Below are 22,383 nucleotides of genomic sequence, written 5' to 3' on the forward strand. Positions count from 1 at the left end.
TCTTTCCGTTTCGCAAATTTCATCAAATTCTGTTTTTCATATGCCTAGCATTTCTTTTCATCATTACCTTGAAATGCCGATTAGTAAAAAAATTAATTTAAAAAATCATTAATTTTTTATCTCAAGAGGAGAAAACGCTGTGAAAAGTCACTAAGGATGTGGTAACACATGTATGGTTTTTCATGTTTACTAAAATCCTATCTGGATATTATTATTCTTACATTTTGAAAGATACATACCTGTACATGTAGATCATCGTAGAATGAATAAGAAATTTCGGACGAAAACTACTTTCGGCTATGATATTGCTATTAGAACATTTTGCAAGTCCTTTTTAAACGGTTCAAAGTAATTACTGAGGATTGTAAGTATCTTTGCGTATGAAATGAGAAAATGCACATTATATGGGGAGTGATATCATTTTTCTAAAATGTTTCCCTGAATTAACTCAAGTAGAAAGTCTCCTTTCTTTCACCTTTTTGCATTTTGTTGAAGAAAGCTGATTTAATCTCTTTATAGTTTAATACAGCCTACTAAATCAGGAATATCGAAAAAGATTGTATAAACTCGATTAAATTCTTTGGCGTTACCCTCTCTCACGACCTTTCCTGGGCGAAATACACGGGGAATATGTGGACAAGCAGGTGACCTGAAGATGACGTTGAACGTCGAAACCCGGGTCGTATCGAAATAAATTTTTTGTGGAATTACAAAGTTACTATTTTTCATTTCAAATATGAGTCGATTCCATAAAGTTACGCCGAAAACTATGTATTAAAACTAGAGCTGGGTCATCAGCAAATCTAACGGATTTTACGATTTCCCCGCCAACAGTCATTCCTATCTCCAGTTCTTTCCATGCTTATTTGATCATTTCCTCCACATATACGTTGAACAGCACCGGTGATAATTGACAACCCTGCCTTACACCTCTCCCTAACACTCACGACCTCTTCTAGGTGAAACACACGCATGGCATATTTGATTAAGCTAACAAAAAATTAGGATTTATTAGAAGAGAACTGGGCCAATGTGGTGAAAAGGTCATAGAGAAATATCTTTCACTGGCTAGGCCTCATTTAGAGTATGCCGCTAGTCTATGAGGTCCTCATGAAGTTGGATTGATTGCCGAATTGGATCGCGTACAGTTTATAGGCGCCAGAGTTGTGAAACGTTGTTATGAAACACAGAGAAGCGTATAAAAACTATATATTAGAGGACCTAGGCTGGGAATTACTCACGGAGCGAAGATTTAATTACAGATTAAATCTCAGCCCCTACATACTACGGTAGGAGAGGTCATGTAAATAAATTAGAGAGATTAAATGTAGAAGGGATAGATTTATTATTTCATTTTTCCCACCAACGATAAGAGATCAGAATGACGCTGTCCGACCTCGGTAGGGGTAAAAGTATTTTTGGTTAAATGTAGCCTGGTGGGCAATCAACCCCTGCCACACACCCTAGCGGTGAATTGTAGGGCACTATGTAAATAAATAAAATTAATAAATAAATTTTATTTCGTCAACTGAAGGAATTCAAGTGAATTTCGACAAATAAAATCCGTTATCACTTTAAGTCCAAGTCTGAAGGTTGCTTTCGTTCTGATATGCGTGTATTACAGAAAATATAAGATAAACCGGGTCTCGGTTTCCGTTATAGTAAGCGTGTCATATAAATGGGAATAAATAAATATTTATCTTATTTTATCGTAACTTGCTCATTTTAATGAACTAAATATTAAACTAAATATTGGTTTAAAGGATGGATAGAATTGAGTCACGAGGTTTCCGCATTGCAGAAGTATATTAGATTAATCGCCTGGATGCGGAGCGACTATCGCTCCTTCTTCGACTTTAGGAATTGGAAGCGTCGTTAACGGAAAGAGAAAAATCTGCAGGTAGTATTTATGTCTAAATGTTTTTTTACTACAGAAATCCCAAAAACAACCAGCATATCCAGTTCCATCACCCATGGAGCTTTTTTAACTTAAATATTTGGGAAAAGTGTGAGGGCGAATACGTGGTTACTTTTGGATATTTTTTCATGAGAAAAGTTTTTAGAGATGACCAGTTTTAAATGCGGATCTAATTGCATTCGAGTTAGCAAAACTTCGTGTGCGACACCGTGAGTTTGTGATTAATTCATGCTTTCGCTATAAAACGCGTGATTTCTCAGGTGCCAATTCCGTATCGTGATGTTTCTCCGATAAATCTTTGGTTAGGTTCAAAAGAGGCTTTAATTAGAATAAGCTTAATTGGCTACCACCTCTGATTGTTGCTCCCACTAAAAAGGTAGCAGCGCAATTCAAACCGTTTCACAAAATATCAGATATATAGTATGTCTATGTTTCTGAAGGACATTCAGTAATCCATGCTTTTAATTCACGTAGGCAATTAACCCATTATTTAATGCAGAGACATTATTGTGATGCTTATCTTAATGAAGGTGTCTTCTGTATTTCTTTTTGAGCTAAATAATGGCATTTTAAAATTAATGCTGCTTTGTTCATTTAGTATTTTTTAATACTTTTTCCTGTTCAGGTTTCCATAAAATAAACCATGCAGACCTCGATGAATTTACTGGCCTTGGCCTCGATATTCCTGGTGGCATGCCACGCTCTGCCAGCTACTAGAGGTAAGTTCCACTACCCCTCTTCACCTCGGGACATATAGTCAGGTGAAAATCACCCACCAATAGTAGATAAGATAGCAAAACCTGAAACAAAGCAAACACTATAAAACCGACGAAAATCACGGAAATAGTTTTAAATTATTAATGGTCGCGTGGACACAAATGACAACTTCTTCCAAATTACTAAACCCCGCCTGACACAACGCAACGTCACACCCAGCACTACAAAATAAACCCTTCTTCAATTCCGCACACTTCCTTCCTCTCTTCATGGCGCCTAAAAATGCATGCTCTTTTACTTACCCGAACTCGCCTGCCCATCATTCTTCCCTCCATATCACAATCTTCCAAATTCCATCGTGAATCAAAATGCCCTGCATCCATCTGTCTACCATCTTTGGATTTCTCACAATATCTCTCTCTCCTCCACCAATATGCCTAGTACCTCTTTTCTTGTTTTCCTTTCTGCCCACCTCAATTTTTTCAATTCTCCTCCATACCCACCTTTCACAAGCCTCGATCTCTACTTATCCTTTTGCCTCAGCGACCAATTTTCGGCGTCGTGAAAAAGTACCGCACTCTATATCAATGTTTTTACCAGTCTTATATTTGCATCATAATACGTCCCGCCATGTCCTCCCTCCTTTTAGCAACAGCTGTCTTTTACCTAACGCAATTCTCCATATAATTTCCTTACTACTTCATCCACCTACTTCTAAAACACTTTGCAAATAGGATATTTATTCTACCTATTCCTATATTTATTATACCTGATATATGTCCCGCAAATTTAATGTTTATAATAGTATGTCTGTTTTTGAGAATCTCATTACATTCGCTTTATTATGATTTATTCTCATCCTATTCCTATCACTGTGATTTTCTAATGTCCCCTTTAATGATTGCAACCCTTTTGGCTAACTGGCTGACTAAACCTTGCTGAATGCCTTTCCAAATCCGCTAAACTGGTTAGTTTTATGAGTTTCTCGACTTTCAAAAAAATCATATTTCCAGATGGCCAAGCTTTAGCTATCCAGTCAGCCAAAAGGTTTAAAATAACTGCTGAGCGTATTAATATATGATTGCGAAAAGGATGGAGAAATAACAGCCGTTTTGAGAATCTAAAAATTATTTCAATGGTATAAATTTCATATTAACTGAATTGAGTAGTGGTACTATTATCACACTGCACAAAGATCAAATGCGCAGGCGTAAATTCGGTATAGTAGAATTTGAATTTGATAGTTTTTTTGATTAATGTTTTCTGAACTTTCTGAAATTTGGAATTCATTCATTCTTTTGAAGATATAAGTCCTGCACTGGAGAACGTGGTAAAATCGGCTGGTTCCGGTTTAGACGCCTATCTTAAAGCAGTAAGTAGACAGAGTGAGAATTGACCATCTCAAAGTTAAATTTAGATATCATTTATCATTAAACATTAGTTGACCAAGTTGGATACCCAAAAACGTAAAAATAGGTGTTATTTAGCTAATTCTTTGCAGGATTAAGGATGTTTTTTTGTACGTGTCCAAATACGTTTATTGATGCCAATTAAATACATACTCTTGTAATTGTGTTCATACACTCATTAGGTGTAATAAAAAATGTTTGCCTAAATTTGCTTAATTAATGTCGTAGATTCGTAATTTACTCTATATCAGATTTCATGGGCTAAATTCAATAATGAAAATAATATACCTTAAGTAAAATGTACATTTGCATGCTATCTGTCTTCACAAACTTTTGAAATCTGTAATCAACAAGAGTATTACATTATTCTTTTCAACACCAATCTCTTGTGAACAGAGGACAGGATATTGTGTTTCATTAAATATCTAGTGCGAGATGATGAATAATGGAATTGCATTTATCATCCTCCTTGTTGGTCAAAAATTTACTTAACACATTTACTTTCAAAGTGAGTTCAACGCTAACATGAAATGCGCCCATTTGATAAACCTTATTTTGTACAATAAGCTTTACTAAGGATTTAAAATACCCTTAGCCTGAAGTTGAATATTGGGATGCACATATTAAACTGTTACAAGGGGAAATTATTACTAAATAATGTACCTAAAATACGTATTCCTCATATGTATCTTTGTACTTCGTATTTAGTTCTTCAGACCAAATAATTGGTATAAAGCATTTAATTGGTGGTCCACTGTTAATGAAACACCACCTTTGGTCTACATACATGAGATGCTTGGTGATTTAATGCCAATATAAATAAAGGAAAGTTCATGTACTAATATTCCGGTGAATAGATGAATTTCTTCAGAGAGGGAAGTGTATAAAGAATGGAGACATGAGCACAGAAAAGCGGTCCATACGCGTTTCTTTCTCCTCCTGGCTTGCTGGGTAAACATTAGCGCTTTGTCCGATGAGAGAGCTGCTAAGGTGACTGTAATTATAAGTACTTCAGAGAAGTACTTACCTGTATAATTATGGGTGACCAGAATTATCGGCGAACCAATTAACCCGCAAATACAGGAAAAAATGTAAACAGCATATGAGTAAATGTGCATGGAACAAGTGGGTGAAATTGATTTCTCTACCTGGTGGTTCACCTTTAACCCCTAGGGATTTCCAATTATCATATGCACCCACCAATTAAAAAAAAACATAGCATGCGGATAAAATTATTTGAGAGGAGATTATCTCATATATTTTTTCTGTAAACAGGGATTCGTCAGGCAGGCAAGGCGCCTGAAGAATACCCCCGTAAGCCTTCAACTTGGGGACATATTCTTCCATCTGGATGACGACACAGGAATGTAAGTGGCTTTTATTCCGTTATTAAGCGGATCGAGATGGTGCGGGGGCTAAAGTACTGGTTTCCCACCCTGAGGGCGCGGGTTCAAATCCCGGCGGTGTTGAATATTTTTCAGAGGTATCTCGATCCCTACTTAAGGTGCTTTGTGGAGGGCACTTTAAGTGAGTAAGCCGTCCGTCGGATGGGACGTTAAACTGCGGACCCCTTGGCGCCTTTCGTAAAGAGTAGGCTAATGCCGACACCGGGTTTCTCTCCACCCTTCATCTTTTCCTGTCCAGCCCCTATGCCGCAAATGACCTTAGCTGTCGGTCGCCTCCCCTAAATACTGCTACTACTTGGTTATTAAAAAACATTCCTGTGGTTTGTTTCTACTGCGTTCGTATTCCAGTTTTTTGGGTACGTTTTGCCCTGAAAAGGTTTGAATTAAACGCTGGAAACAGGGTACCATCATGAAGTGAAAAGTTATATCCGGAGGAAGTTCATATATGGTCGCTCCTTCTGAACAGTTATCGACTATTCCCCGATTATTGTATTTATTGTTATTATTGTGTAGTCTACCGTTGGGTAGTTTACAGCAAGGATGCATCTACATTTACATGTACATCTACATCTCTTCCAAGAAAACAAACCTGAATATTGTATACGAGGTCTGTTCAAAAAGTATCGCGACTGTGGTGTTTTTCAAAAACTATTTATTTATTCATGAATATATATTTTTTCCCCTTCAAAGTAATGCCCATTAGATATTATTCACTTGTGCCAACGTTTTTCCAATCCTCTCAAAGCACTTCAAAAAATCATTTTTGTGATCTTGTTCAGCTCCTCCTTCGATGCAATCTTTATCTTGTTAATCGTTGCGTAGCGTCGTCCTTTCATGGGCCTCTTCAGTTTTGGGAACAAGAAAAGACACTGGGGGCCAGATCTGGGGAATACGGCGGTTGCGGCATCATTAGTGTGTTGTTTTGGGCCAAAAATTCGCGCACAAGTAACGATGTGTGAGCAGGGGCGTTGTCATGGTGCAAAGGCCAATTTTTGTTCTTCCACAAATCCGGGCGTTTGTGGCGGATTACTTCGCGCAAATTGTACATCACTTGTAGATAATATTCATTACTTACCGTTCTACCTTGTGGCAAGAACTCATGATGCACCTCGCCCCTGCAATTGAAGTAAACTGTGAGCAAAACTTGCACATTTGACCGAACTTTTTTCGGTCGAAGCGCGCCTTTTTCGGTCTTGGCTCGTGCTACAGTTTCCATTGGGATGATTGAGCTTTAGTTTCCACTTCATAATCATAAATCCATGATTCGTCACCAGTTATGACCCGCTGGAGCAAATTCGGGTCGTCGCGGATTGAGCCCAACACCTCATTAGCAATGTTAATGCGTCGCTGTTTTTGATCGAAATTGAGCAATTTTAGTACGAATTTCGCGGCGACCCGTGTCATGCCCAAATCATTGGTAAAAATCGAATGGTACGAGCCAATCGATATGTTTAGGCCCTCAGCAACTTCTCTAACGGTGATTCGACGATTGGCCAACACTGTTTTCTTCACTTCATCAATGTTTTCGTTTGCTGTTGACGTGCTCGGGCGTCCGGCACGATCTTCGTCGTTCACATCTTCTCGGCCCTCTGAGAACATTTTTTACCACCCATAAACTTTGCTTCGGTCCAAGGTAGCTTCTGCATGTGCCACAGTCAATGTTCAGAATGCATCCGCGCACTTAATTTCGTTTTCCACACAAAATTTGATACATATTCTTTGATCCATTTTTTGGAACAGGCAAAAATCGAAGGCAAGCCAAAACACGCCCAAGAAAAACAGCTGCCAGCAATTAACTGAACATTAAAAATGGACGAACTTTTCGGCATGAGTGAGAGATATGAGTACCAACATAACGTCACAAAAAAATCGAAAATCAAATATACGTAACCTGCGAAAATTCAAAATTCGCGATATTTTTGAACAGACCTCTGGTATTCTATCTCCCATCATTCCGCCCAACATGCCTTTTCTATTTCTACCCCACCCCCGCTTGCCCAACGTCCTCAACTTGTACGTATGTTACAGTCTTATGTCAACACCCATTGCAAATCAAATTGCTCTGATGCCATATTTCCTTCCACCTTTGGATTTCTCCCAGCACTTCTCTCTTATTCCCTTTTACCGTGCCCTAGCACTCTCTCATTTGTTGTCCTTTCAGACCACTTCACCTTTCCCATCCATATCCACACCTACATCTCAAAAGCCTCTATTCTATGCCTATGATCTTGTTTCAGCTACCTTATTTCCACACCCTACAAAACCATTTTCTATAAACGTTTTTACCAATCTTATGTAAAAATTCTTACACTACGTCCCTGTCATCAATTCCCTCCTATTTGTGAACACTTCTTTGCATAACATAATTTTTCTGATTCCACAACTACTTTGACTATCTGGGTTCAAAATACACGCATTTCCAAGATAATTAAACTGCTATAGCTTTTCCTTCCCTATTTTAATGTTTAACTCACCATGCCTCTTTCTCGTAACCTCATAACCTTTTTTTATGAACATTTATCCTCATATTGTAGCTAGCACAACGATTTTTAACGCACTCAGCGATGACTTTAACCCTGGAAATTTTCTGATATCTCCATATAAATTTGCGGGCAACAATTTCAAAGTGTGCGCAGAGTAAAAAGTGTAAAAACCATTTCCGTTGGCCAATTTCCCCGTCAAGGCGAATGATTTTGACACTTTGAAATTGTTACATTTTAATGCATATCAGCGGGAGACTGCGTTAAAAGTTACTATTGTGGCTTCTCCCGCAGTTTCTTAGAATTTTCCATGTAAATTTGTGAAGTTCATTTTTAAAATTAGTGCGAACGAATTCCAAAGAATTACTTTTTTGTATTAATATTTTTTCAACGAATGTTTTATTCGCTTGTCACAATCGATGTTGCGCAAAATTGAAATCATCAACTATCACTATACAGTAGTTTTATAGGGAATTTAAACCTTTTTTTTTGTAGGCTACCTAATCCTTCAAACTCATTCAAAAACTGTTTTTTTCTTGCTGTTTAATTGAGGGCATAGCATAGATATTTTATCAACCTTATCTCCAGAGAACTAAAGTTAGTTTTCCAACGCATGTTTAATAACCCTAAGGTCATGTGTTTGAGTCTTGCCTTGGGCAAGGGAGTAAAACTCATCCGGACCGTAGTAATCCTGATAACGGGGGCTTAAATTTTTTAATTTAATATTAGTCTACCCTTCAATCAACGCTGTGGCGTGTGGGATTCTCACATCAGGGTAGGGGGGCCATTTCCATTCCCTGTACCGCAAATTACACAACTAAGATAAAGCCCGATGGTGTCCGGTGAGGCGTTACAGGGAATCTATCCCGGGCCCTCAGAATTCAGTGCCGAAAACGGCGCTGAATTACTTAATGTATGATTATATGGGCGTAAATGGGTGTATCCATTCACATGAAAATAGATACATATTAAGGACGGACACAGGAGAGGTGGGGAAGGTGGACTGTATCAGTCTCACTTGCAGAAGGCCTCTGAGAGGGCCGAAAGCTCGAACAATTTACCGTGTGAGTGTCCTTTTAAATGTTGCTATTCTATTCTATTTGTGTTAAATTGTGTCAGCCCATTATTGTGCCGCTCGTGTGAGTTTTTCCGTACAAGCTTTATATACGAGGGTCATCCGGAAAGTAGTACCCGTTCGTGCCGCATGAAGTGCTGACGACGCGAGTAGCCGCTGGACGAGGTCAGATAGCTTCAGTGGCTTGTCTGCCTTCTCTGAGCCAAGTTGCGTGACGCTAGCATTGCCTGTGTTGTTTCTGTGATTGTTTACAATGTTTAAAAAAATTGAGAACGCCGCCAGTTGTGAAGTGAGGGCAGTGATTAAATTCCTCAATGCAAGAAACGTTCGCCCATGTGATATTCATCGCCAATTAAAGGAGGTGTATGGAGACAATGTAATGGACGAGTCGTCTGTTCGGCGGTGGTGTCGCAACTTCAACATGGGGAGGGGGAACACACACGACGATGAGCGTTCGGGGAGACCGTCTGTCATTACAGACCAACTGGTGAGCTCAGTTGACGAATTCGTGAGGAACGATCGGCGCGTCACAATTGATGACATCTGTGAGCATTTTCCCAATGTTTCTCGAACAATTGTTCATGAAATTGTTAAACACCATCTGCATTATGCAAAAATTTGTGCAAGATGGGTCCCTCGCGTATCTCAATGAGCTGGCGGCGAAGGACTATGCAGCAGGAATACAGAAACTTGTCACACGTTATGACAAATGCCTTAATTTGCTTGGAGATTATGTTGAGAAGTAGTTTAAAGTATCCTCTTTCAAATAAAATTTTTTATGTTTGTTAATATTTACTTTTGTGTCTTTATTTCACGAACGGGTACTACTTTCCGGATGACCCTCGTATCTTCGAAATGGAACGCTCTTCGGCGACGCACAAATGTATAAAAACATTTGTGCGTCGCCGCAAGACGGCCGTCGTCTTGAAGACGGCGGCCGAGCCGTCGAAACGTCAAATAACATATTGTGAGTGTCCTTTCTTTGTGTCTCTATGGTCTAAAAATCTACATCTGTGTTTTTATAAAAAATATATATATATATTCACCATATATTTATATATACTAAGTAATTCTTTGTCTATATATATGTATATACTTATATATATATATATACATATATATATATATATATATATATATATGTGTGTGTGTGTGTGTGTGTGTGTATGCATAAAAATAGCCATTTAATATACATAATTAAAATTCAAAGTTCAATCGTTCATTCGAAAGATATATAATCTTAACAATATGTAATCCAAGCAGAACAATGTTTTTCATTTAAAAGCCAAACATCATTTAATTAGTCGAACACATCCATGATTGCACGATGGAGATTGATATGCATTTGTACATTCGTTTGTTTACGCATATGTCCAAATATATATATATATATATATATATATATATATATATATATATATATATATATATATATATATATATATATATATATACTTATGTACTAACTCATATTTATGCGTGGATACCTGGGACCCTTTCACCACACACCCTCGATGCGATGAGCTGAGTATTGCGGAGATGTATACGTTCCGGAAGGTTATCCGGCATTATTGTTTTTCTTTTCCAAAACGCCGATAATTCTCAATTATGACACTAATTTCTTTCCTTCCACTTCGTGTCTTCTAGTCTGCTGCAGAACATCCGTCTACCGACTCTACCTGCACTAACCGCTCAGTCGATAACCACGGATCTCGAGTACCTGAATGCCAAGCTCCAGGTTGAGTCGGACTCCGCGGTCATCGTGGCGGACTACGAGATCACCAATAACAAGTTCATTGGCGTCCTGCCGCTGACCAGCACTGGGGTTCTCACGTGAGTTCGGCAACATCGAAATCCACGGACACATGCTTTATTGCATCATCACTCGCCGACTGCCTGTTAAAGGCAGGTTTTGGACGATTCTCAGGCTGACTATTTCCACCCTAAGCGGTACTGAATTACTTTCTCATTGATTTTTCACACTTTTTACTACCTTTTATCCCGTTCGAGAAGCCTATTCCATCATCACTCTATCCCATTCGCCCATAATCAATTCTTCCCTCCATCTCGTCCTTCAGTGACTGAATCAACCAATCGCAATAATTATATTTTCACATTTTTTCACATGCCGTAAAGGGATATTCAGGGTAATGGTAATGGGTGTAAGGTTCCTTACCATGTCCCACCCTAATTGATTCCCAGCTTTCATCATTACTATTTACTATAGTTGTACCATTTTATTACCCACCACCAACCGCAATTATCAACACTTAGGTTGGTTTTAATAGTTGAGGGTAGAGGTTGCCTAGTTCTAAGTCCAACTGCGTGTGGACTTCACATACCAGTTTAATACGGGGGGCAGTTCCTTTCTCACTGCCGCAAATGGTTTCCCAGGAAGATCGGGTACTCGAAAAACAATAGTTTTACTGATGATGGTCTCAGAGATGCCACCCGGAATCGAACCCGGTTGCTCTAGTCAGTAGCCCAGCCTTCTACCAATTGGTTTATCACGTCCCCTTATGGCATCCCTCTACCTCTCAAAATCTGTGCTTTTTTCACATGTCACTTTCTTCTTTTCCACTTTCGTCACATAAAAAACTTAATCTTTGGTTTTGCCCATTCAATTTATTTTCTCCAACCCAGAAACTCTTTAGCCTCCAATCTACGCTCGTCTAGTGTCAAAGACCAGGTTTCCGACCAATAGATGACCACGCTCCATATTGAAATCTTTACTAATGTTATCTTTTCAATTGATGGAAAATTTTCCCTCAAATTCCAATGTCGGTTTAAATTTCACCCTTTCCCTAAGCATCATATTAACAATGTTTCAAGAGAGATACCTAAGCTTCTCTTAAGTTTATTAATTGTCAAAGAATCTTTTCTAATCATATTTTTTTCGATTTTTAGGGCAACAATAAAGGGGACGCAGATCAGCGGTGTTGCCGGCTTGGCTATTTCTGACAACATATTCCAAGTCACCAACATGGACCTTAATTATCAACCATCAGAAGTGACCATTGAGGTAATTTATAAGCTTAAAGAATTTGATACACGAAAAAATCTGCTTTATATCCACATCTCAGACAAAAATGTCAGTGCTTTCGCAAATCACCTAATGCAAATTCTAGACCAGCCCTCATTTCTTGATTTAATACCTTGCGTCTCATTAAAATCGTGGCCCCATTTAATTGTTTCCATCCCGTTTATAGCAGTAAGTTCATTGTCAACGAAACGGAGCCATGTTAAGTAGCAAATAAATGGCCGTAAAATTAATTATAATATATATATATATATATATATATATATATATATATATATATATGTGTGTGTGTGTGTGTGTATAGACATATATATAAATTATATATAAAAAAATATATATACATAATAATGAGATCAATGAAAATGGAATTTAATGGAAATTCACGAAAGGTTTTTAATACTGGGCCGAAATTATTAATCAATGTAAAAACCAATGTAATCAATGAGTAACGCCCTCGTCAGCCAATCCAAGGGTCGCGGGTTCGATTCTTGCGTGGGTGGGTTTTCCGACACCTAGGGCTTGGGTGTTTGCAATCGTCTCCATTGATTTCACTGTTAAAGTCCGATGTAAAGGCCAAAAAGTGCTATTTTCGCACTAAGGCTAAATAAATAAATAAAATAAATAAAAAATCTTCCCTCGCCAAAGCATGTTGCTGTGTATATAGTAGACTATTGGTTTGGAAATCCGGGTATGAAACTGTAATTCTCTCACAAAACACAGACGGCCCAATGTAAGTGTCCACGATAAGAAACAGTATCTCAAGGTGGGCTCACATATCACTACAGAGGTACTACTAGACACGACGTTCATTAGTTTGTCACATGTTTTTATCCTTACGAATTGATTTGGAACACATTTTCATCAAAGCGGAACTCATCGTTACTTTTGTTCTCTTAAAAGTCGCAGATAATGAACCTATTGGCAGGAAAACAGATGTAATACATGTTAGAGGATTATCTCTTCATTGAAAATAGAATAGAAAATCCAAATCCAGTTTGGTCTAACGCAAAAAAACTAGTGGTCAAAATTTCGGGATAATATGGAATAAGTCCAAATGGATATTAAATCAAATGTCTAAAAAACAACTTGGTAAGAATATTGAAATGTGGGGCAGGTAGATAATAATACTATAAACGAATTTAATGCACATATTAGTCTGGTAAGGTCGGTACATACCTTTTCCCCGATTACTTCATGCCCACAAAAATGTATGTTTTGTAAAATAAATACTCCGACAGTGAAATTTAGCTGTAACTATAGTTATCAATCTGTTATTGAGGCTGGGTTACGCACGTGCAATACGAATCATTTTTTTAACCTTGAGTTCAAATCTTAATGATCTTTTTTTGGCAGTAGATTGTAGTTTCCCTTTAAGATGTATGTTACACTAGTAGGTGAAATATATATTTCGAAAAATCAGAATTAGAAAATATAAATGAACATTATTTATTATTACAGATGATTTATTCTCCGTCGCTTTCGATTCGAATTGTCATGTTTAGAATTCGCCGATGCTCATTTGCCTATAAATACCTTTACTAGGATATGTATTATTATCATTGCTTTAAATCTCGAAGAGGACGATGAACATATGAAATAATAAGATGGTAACCTCGTTCAAATAAAACACTTTCTAATATTATTTCTTTAGTCATGGTAAAATAATGGTAATGTCAAATATTATCTGCACTCCAAATTAACATATTCGAATCTTTCATTTCTCAGCTCTCTTACTACGAGAAGGACGAGAAGATCTCAAGCCAAGTGACCGTCGATTCCATTGGTAATATTTACCTCTCTTTTTCTCACAGTAAAATAACTGGAAATAGTGTCCAGTGTATGAGTATTATGAATACATCTCCATTTAATCAGTTAATTGGTGATAATTTTAACGCATTTATATATATATATATATATATATATATATATATATATATATATATATATATATATATATATACGTATATAATCTGCGAATATTAAAACTGTAGACTCACATGCCTATACTATAGTAGTAAATATTAACACACAAATGTATGCATTGTATTTATGGATGCATGGCAGGGAGAATATAAAATTTGCTCAGAGTAAAAGAGTTAAGAGGTGATGAAGTTCTATTAACCATCATGGAATTAATTTATTTGCAATATCGAGAAAGTAATTGTTTGTCAATGATGTCGGGCTATTGGAAAATTTCATAAATAAGTTAATACATAGGCATGTGTGTGTGTTCGCACGAGTGTGAAAAATTATTTGTCATTGTCAGGTACAGTACTGTGACTAATTTCCCTTACTACTTATCACAGATCAATCTCTTCTCGGTAAAATTACCGAGGAGATCGAATATAGAATGAATGATATCGTCCGTGCTCAGCTGAATGTTCTCCTTAACCAACAATTTTTGGATCAACTCTTCCTTGGTAACGATCAGATGCTGACGCATTACAGGTAAGTTGAACAATATTTAAATTATCAATCAATTCAATTGAAATTATACTTGTTAACCACTTGGTAGTGTAATCTATTTTAGATTATTAAGTTTGATGAAGGATAATGACACAAAATAATGATGACAGACAAAAAATGAAGGATTTTCAAAAAAAGCTTTATTCTTAAAGATTGAAATCTCATGTAGGAACATCATTGAACTATTTTCTGGGTACAAGACTTATTTGAGAAAGTTGAAAGAATTGAAAGATAAAATCATCGTCAAGGCTGAAATGTGTCAGAATTGGTTCGTGGAGATTTATTATTTTTAGTTGCTCCGGTGAAATATATTTTCAATATGAATACTACTTAAACAAATAATATTTTTTCGCTCATGAAAGCGTCCTGTATTATAAATCCTGAAAACTAAATGATCAGGAAAAATCTTGGCGAAAACCGTTCTGTGAAGAATAAATTTTCTTTTTTCTTTTGCTAGAAAAACGCATCTTTTTGATACACGTGCATGTAATAATGATAGGACGGATAATTATATGAGATAGGAGGCTCAATTTCTTGATGTATCCTTAGAAATTGGGTAGAGGAGGGGTTAACAAGTAATAAAATGTCATAAAATATTTTGAAGACGTAAATCTAAGAGTCTAAACCTATACTTTCACCCTTAGGAACCACGCGGCTAGGGTCGCCATCAACGCCAACTCTATCATCGATCAACTGCTTTCATTGGCCAACACTGCCCTCAAGACCGTGGGTGTTGACCCAGTCGGGTTCCCGGACATATACGAATCCTTTTCCAAGAGGGTGAGGAAAAAAGCAACAAAACGGTCAAATCAAATAATCATTGCTTAAAGTTGAATCGAATGTTTGATAATTTCGCTGAAAGATAAAAGGCGGCCATTCAGTGCCCATCGTCTTTCATAGAGGAGACAGTAGGGATAATTAATGTGGCAAAATTCGAAATAAAATCAGTACCTTAAATCTTTCATGAAAACTAATCAGCCAAAATGATGTTACGTTCACTTTAACATTTGCAATAAAATGCATTGGAAAATGACAAAACGAAGGCAAAAAGTAAACAAGAGTTGCAAAATCGAAATAAAATGCCAATGTTGTAGTTTGTAGTAAGGACCTACCCGGAAAAACTAAAAATTGCCGTGTTTTTTTCATGTGGTTTTTGAATTCTTTAGTAAGAATCGGGCTATCTTTATTTCATCATGTAGCATAATCATGCATAAGAATATGCAGCGCAAAACGTTACACATATACAAGCTTTTCTGTGTTTATAACCAATTAAACTTTTGGAAAATGCAATTTTACCATTTTAATAGTGATCATCCATAATTGCCACAGAGTCTTGTATATTTGTAAGCGTTTTGCGCCACACATACACATACATAATAGCACAAAGGCAGCGCAATGTTTACTAAAGAAGTAGACAGAGAATACACGAATAAATATCACATTAATAAGTTTAAAATTCAGAGTAATACTCTATAGACTTATGAAATAACATAAATAAAAGAAAATAATGAAGTAATCAATCGTTAACATGGACGACAACTAAAATTTTTAGTCATTATTTATTGCCCTCTGTTTGCTAGATTGTAACGATTTACACTTAAATATCCTGTTTTAATTTCGATTGCATCGATATACAGTCATCACACGAGAATGATTTCAACGGTGGCAATTCTACATGGTCTGTCCCCAAAGTAGTAGGAATTATTTTTTCCCGGATAGACGGATGCAGGGGCGGCGGTTTCTTTGCCTGGTTTCGAGGAAGGGAAGGAAAGGCCGGAGGCTGGCGGTAGTTGGTTCCCAAGTTTTGTGAAGTGCGGTTCGTTCGTCTGCGAAACCTCTATAACGGGACCTTGTAAAGTTTCGTCATGAACCGGTTATTGGAACAGCGCTTAGCCATAAAATTTTGCGTGAAACTGGAGACAACCGGGTTAGAGACTCATGGCATGTTCAAGGCAACTTATAATAATAACGATATGGGTAGATTGGGTGTGTTTGAGTGGCGCAAGTTGTTTCGGAAGACTAGAGAAGATGCTGAAGACGCCGAAAGTTCAGGACACCCTTCGACCTCATACAGCGAGGAAAATCTTGCAAGAGTTAAGGCACTGTTGGATAGGGATCGTATATTAAGTGTTCGCATGGTTTCTGATGAACTTAGCATCCCTAAAAGCGATATGCATCGACTTGGGACCGACAACATGAGCATGAGAAAGGCGTGCGGGTGAAGTTGGTGCCGCGAGTGCTCTCGGACGAACAAAAGGAAACTCGCATGCGGATCTGCCAAGAGTTTCTCAACCATGCCTCAGCCAACCCTGACTTTGCCCTACCATACTTCTTACTCTTCCTCCGCCTCAAGTATGAGCTGAAAGGACGTCACCACGGCTCCGTGGACGCGTTAATCCAGGCCATGACGAGGGAGCTTAGCAGCATTTCGGGCACCGCATTCTAGAAGGCGTACGAGGCGTGAAAAGACGTGGTGTGTGGACGCACAAGGGTGCTACTTCGAAGACTTTTCTGTGAATGTATCAATTCTGGAAAAACATTTTTTTGATCGAATCAGTCCTACTACTTTTGGGACAAACCATGCATTTCGTCCACGGCAATAATGAACTAAGTCATTTGGAGGCGCGTCTGACGCTCTTCGATTGTATGGAGAATTATTTTTGTGACCGCACGCTTCCTTTGCTCCTTCAGGTGTTCATCGTTCGTTGGCACGGATCATTCACAGCCAACAAAGGAGGAGTCGACGGACTTGCATCCCTTCACCGCTATAAGGACGTCAGCTTGTCGATCGAAGATGACGTGGTCACAATATTCGGAGGAATTGGTCTGCAGGATTTAAGTGTGAGTACCTATGATCCAAACAGGGTTACTTGAGGAAATGAACTGTGTATACTCTCGCGAAAGACACGGAATTAAATTTCTCACGAATTCTAACTTCTCAATCACTAAATCTATTACAAAATTTCTTATATCGTCATTTACGCAAAGCATAAAATGCATAAAAATGCTATTTCCTGCGGTGATAGTTTCAATGCAAGATTAATAAAATTTTTGGGATATTTACAGTGACTCTTAATCATATGTAATTGGGAGAGCAAAAATACAATGGTATCATGTGGTGTTCATGTGTGTTAATGGTAATTCTTCATATATTGTCAACCTCTCTTTCAAAGTTCCTAATTAAGTTTTGGAAAAGGGCTTAAAAATTCTTAAAGGGAGATTACCTCTCTACTGTACGTATTTGCCAAACTATTTATCACTGTCGTGAAACTTTGAAAATGCATTTTGGAAAATTTTATTTTCATGGATTTACTTACACCTGCAAACATTAAATAAACTGTAATTAGACGCATACATTATTTTCAAGTTTTCAGATAAGACGATTTCAAGCAATCTAAAGAATTCGAATAATTAGGGATTTGAGAAATTTTAAATGCAAAGGAAAAAAAATTAGTTTTGCAAATAGAATGAACTCTATGGGTATATTATTTATAACAAGTTTACTTGATAAAAGTATGTTTTCTCTACGAATTAAATATAGCTCTTGATTAGTCGCAAATGATTGGGTGCAAGAAGTGTAGGCAATGGGTATGACTCGACGTTTAACAGTATTTTATACTATGATGTTTTAATGGAATTTTTCAACATTTCAATCGTCAATTGAAAACTCCCCTTTTATGGAATACCTATTACAGAGGAAAAATATCTTCTGGGATGAAATACGGTACCTAGATTTTTACATTACCGCTTGGTGAACTACCAAAAAGTCATTTTCTTTAAACGAATTAAAGTTATTTCGTCATTCAAGCATGTTTTATGATACGATTGGCAAAGTTCTTTGCCAGAAAGATTTATATTTTAGTAATTGTCAAATATTTTTAAAACATGAATTATTCAACCTTCCTTGTATGAAGTAAGGTTAGCCTCTTATAAGTTCATGGCTTGAGGTTGTGTAGTATAAGTTAAACCTATTCCGTAATTTCACGCGCTTTATTAATCGAGGAAGATGGAGAATGTCCAAAAAAAAGTTTTTCAGTAATCTTTATTTTTTCTAAAAATTAATTTTACCGAGTAATGACCGAGAAAATATCCTCCCTCAAGTCAAATGGGAGGGATCTTTTATGATAATTGGAATTACCAGTTGAAATGCAATTTATGTTCAAGCAGGGGACTTACTATCTAAGCGCATGGAGATAGGGAGGAATTAAAACTAGACCCAATCCTAAATCAAATCTTGTAATAATGTGAGATGAAAATAAAGAAAAACATTTACGAGTACATTCAGAAAATTGTTATCCAGAAGCATGTGCTCGATAATTTCAATGTCTGTGTGAACGTAAATTGGGTCACATTGATTAACGATTCTGTCTTCATTTCTATATCAGTATTTATTTCTTGTTCTAGTTGATGTTAGAATTTAAATATAAATGTTTAACAACTTATTGAGTTTTTCCGATAAATCCACAGAAAGAGTGCCATCAGTACTTTTAATTTGTATATTTTTCATCACTTTCAACAAATATTATTGATATTCAATTTGAATTCCTCTCTCCGCGATATCCTATCTGAATTTCAACGAAATGATATTCAGTCAACTATATTTATCTAAAACGTTTCGGGAAATTTGCTGAATTTTAGCAAGTTCCTTGATCCACATTTAAGCTTTCTACATATATATATATATATATATATTTATATATATATATATATATATATTTATATATATATATATATATATATATATATAGTCTTACTTGAAGAAGGCCTCGTAGAAGGTCGAAAGCTCAAACAATTTACCGTGTTATTGTCCTTTTAAGTGTTAATATTTTATTTGTGTTCTATTGTGCCGTCCCAATATTACTTACATATATATATATATATATATATATATATATATATATCCGTGCATACGTGCGTACATGCATACATACATATCTTCGAAATGGAACACTCTTAGGCGACGCACAAATATATAAAAACACAGATGTAGACTTTTAAAACGTAGAAAAACAAAGAAAGGACACTCAAATATGTTTTGGTTTTCACATGTCGACATCACGACCGTAGTCATCACAATCGTCTGATGACGACGGTCGCGCCGTCAAACGTCAAAACTACATATGTGTGTCCTATCTTCGTGTTTCTATGTTTTAAAAGTCTACATCTGATATATACTTATACTTATATATATATATATATATATATATATATATATATATATATATATATATATATATATATATATGTGTGTATAAAAATTGGTAAGAATTTATTTGTGGTCATCATGCTGACTTTCAGCAAATTTGGGAGATTGTGTTCCGCAGATTCCCGGGGCTCTTGGTACAATCAATCGTTCGCCCCCCTAACCTCTCGCGATTTTCCCTCCAGATTGGATACAGCTATTACCGAGCAGAGTTTATGGGATTCGGGCCGACCGGAGAGTTCCGCGTGGGAGTCCAAAACCCTTCAATTTTCTTGAAGCTGAGCGTTAAGGTTGGATTCCTCACGGCCAGTGTGGAAGACTTCAAATTTGAACACGTCGGGTAAGTTATTGAAACTGAAAGTTCTCCCATTATTAACAACAGTAGCCTTAACGTGTAAGGGTATGTTTTCGACGGACCCGCCCCCTTCGAACGAATTTAAACACTCTTGAATCGGTTTAAAATATGATTAAAATTTAAAAATTTCGTCAGAAAATGTGTACATTCCAACTCAAATGGAGATAACGAGATTGAAATTGATGATCATGAAGTAGAAAAGAAGAGGATGTTACTGTTATCGAAATTTGGATTGACTACTTAATTGGTATGCAGCGTGAAACCAAATTCAATACCAAGTTTTGAACATGGCGCTCTTTCAAAGAACAAGTACAATGTAAGTGATAAATTGCAGTTGGTTCCGACCTATTCAGTACTTTGTGCATAAGAGTTGCTAAAATTATTAAAACACTACACATTCTGGCACGTTATTATAAGTCGTACTAGTCTACCACGCTAAAGATGGTTTCTGATAAGTAGATTTTCCCTAATCTTTCCTCTACATCTTCACATAATATGGGTGTTGTTCATTGGGCAGTGTAAACGTCTCCACGAGTAAATATCTTCCTACAACTTTTTCCAGGCACCGAACATAATACATTTACTTCTGGGTCTTAATTAGAATGACACAAAATTTCCCCATTACCCGTACTATATATAGTATAAATAACTCCGTATTTATCTTTTTATACTTTCTGCCTCTCTTAATTTAATCCAAAATGTCTATTTTTTTTTCCTCTCCATACCTCGGTTTCACAGCATTCTTCCCTGTCGTGTCTCCGTCTTCAGCTTTCCATTGTCTCTCAGTATTTCTTGCATCCTTTTTTCCTGCCTATTTCCATTTTATTTCAACACCCGTTCCCGTTACCACGTCTAGGACATCTTAGTTTTTATTCTTTTCTGTCCATCCTATCCTCTCCATTTTTCTCCACATCCACATCTCAAAGGCCTCCAGAAGTCTACGCTTATCCTCCAGCCTCAATGACCAAGTTTCCGAGCCTAACAAAACTGAAGATTTTTGAAATTTGAACAACTACTTCAAACGATCGATGGGATAAAATTCAAACGAAAAAAAACATTGAAGTAGAGTTGTTATTTCGCGTCATTCATATCCCCCTTATGCACGTAACGAGTTTTCGGCGTCCTAAGGAGAATGAGCTAATTTCTGAACCGAAAAAGATAAGAGATAAAACCTGCTGATCAAAAATCGCCCCGAGTGAATAGAAATCTTCACAGCTTTATTGGGAACCCTGCGACAAGAACCAATGGAATCATGAGTATTATGTTCGCGACTCAAACCCTACTTGGTACTTATATATCGTATGAATATCTATGGTGCTGACATATCGTATTAACGATGACTATGCTCAGAGTGTGCCGTGGGTGGGCAGTTAGTGCTGTTAGTGACGTTCTTTTTTACTTTTGTAAAAAGCCGTTCCCCGTCGGCTTTCCTTTCTTGTTAGATTAAGAATTCATATTTTATTCCTAGTTTTAAGCTTCACTTACTCGCAAATAACACTTCCACCTCATCCATGTTTCTGTGACCGGTAAAGGTGGGACTTCACTCACCGGGACGGCTTATACTTGCCCGCTTGGGCAGTCAATGAACATTTGTAGACAGATAAAATAATTTTAGCCTCAGCAATAAATAAAATTTTCACATTGACTCAGAATACCACAAATAGAGACATAATAATTCATACTGGCCTCGTGTACCATAAACTTTATCTATTTATATTTTTATACACATATTATTGCAGGGGGTGTATTGTAGGTAAGATCACAGGGAACTTGAAGTGAAAGAAAATCGACAGAGCGATATGAGCCAACCTTTTTTCCTCGCACAATTCCTGGTCACAACGGTTGGGAAAGACGACGAAAAACTATTCGCTTTAGAAATGAACTCGTAATTGAACTTTGCTGCATGAGAAAATCATTAACAGGCCAGTGATCAACTAGCCCCTGCCTGACTTCGGTCACATCCTTATGACCGAAGGGGAGGGGGCTACTGCATATAGACTTCATTAATATGAAAAGGTACGAGTAAACATGTAGGGGCAATGGGACATGATTGAATTTAACGTCTTATCTCGCCCCAACAGGCAACTGCAGGTTGACATAACAGGCCTGGACACGATCAAGTGGCTGATTGAGCAGATCGCCAACTGGGTGGCAGGAGCCTTCCACGATCTCATGAACAGTGGACTTGAGGCCAAGATGAAGGACATAATCAACAAAATTGCCAAAGACTTGGACCTCAAACCCTTCTTTCCTCCGAAAAGGTTTTAAACGATTAGTGACAGCAAGAGATGAGGCAGTTTGCCAGGTATTTGCT

The 22,383-nt window shown here is 37.2% G+C and overlaps 1 protein-coding gene across 1 annotated transcript; it reads left to right on the top strand.

The window, feature by feature from the left end:
* The first annotated feature begins 2,573 nt into the window (after nucleotides 1-2,573).
* Nucleotides 2,574-22,337, top strand: LOC139701092 (uncharacterized). The gene is made up of 11 exons (XM_071599668.1): nucleotides 2,574-2,637; nucleotides 3,940-4,007; nucleotides 5,320-5,411; nucleotides 10,653-10,838; nucleotides 11,913-12,027; nucleotides 13,771-13,828; nucleotides 14,352-14,493; nucleotides 15,156-15,291; nucleotides 17,203-17,352; nucleotides 19,810-20,054; nucleotides 22,151-22,337. The coding sequence occupies exons 1-11, from the start codon at nucleotides 2,574-2,576 to the stop codon at nucleotides 22,335-22,337; spliced, it is 1,443 nt and encodes a 480-aa protein (XP_071455769.1).
* Nucleotides 22,338-22,383: the final 46 nt, after the last annotated feature.

The sequence above is a fragment of the Hetaerina americana genome, unplaced genomic scaffold (assembly GCF_022747635.1).
Source record: "Hetaerina americana unplaced genomic scaffold, ioHetAmer1.1.p SCAF_11, whole genome shotgun sequence".
In the NCBI taxonomy this organism is placed as follows: Eukaryota; Metazoa; Arthropoda; class Insecta; order Odonata; family Calopterygidae; genus Hetaerina; species Hetaerina americana.

What these genes read in the sequence shown, in the direction of transcription:
- LOC139701092 (XM_071599668.1), top strand. Translation starts at nt 2,574, where the DNA reads ATGAATTTACTGGCCTTGGCCTCGATATTCCTGGTGGCATGCCACGCT. An exon ending in TTGGTCTGCAGGATTTAAGT is followed by an intron (nt 17,353 to 19,809) that starts GTGAGTACCTAT and finishes GCTGACTTTCAG; the next exon opens with CAAATTTGGGAGATTGTGTT. An exon ending in TTCAAATTTGAACACGTCGG is followed by an intron (nt 20,055 to 22,150) that starts GTAAGTTATTGA and finishes TCGCCCCAACAG; the next exon opens with GCAACTGCAGGTTGACATAA.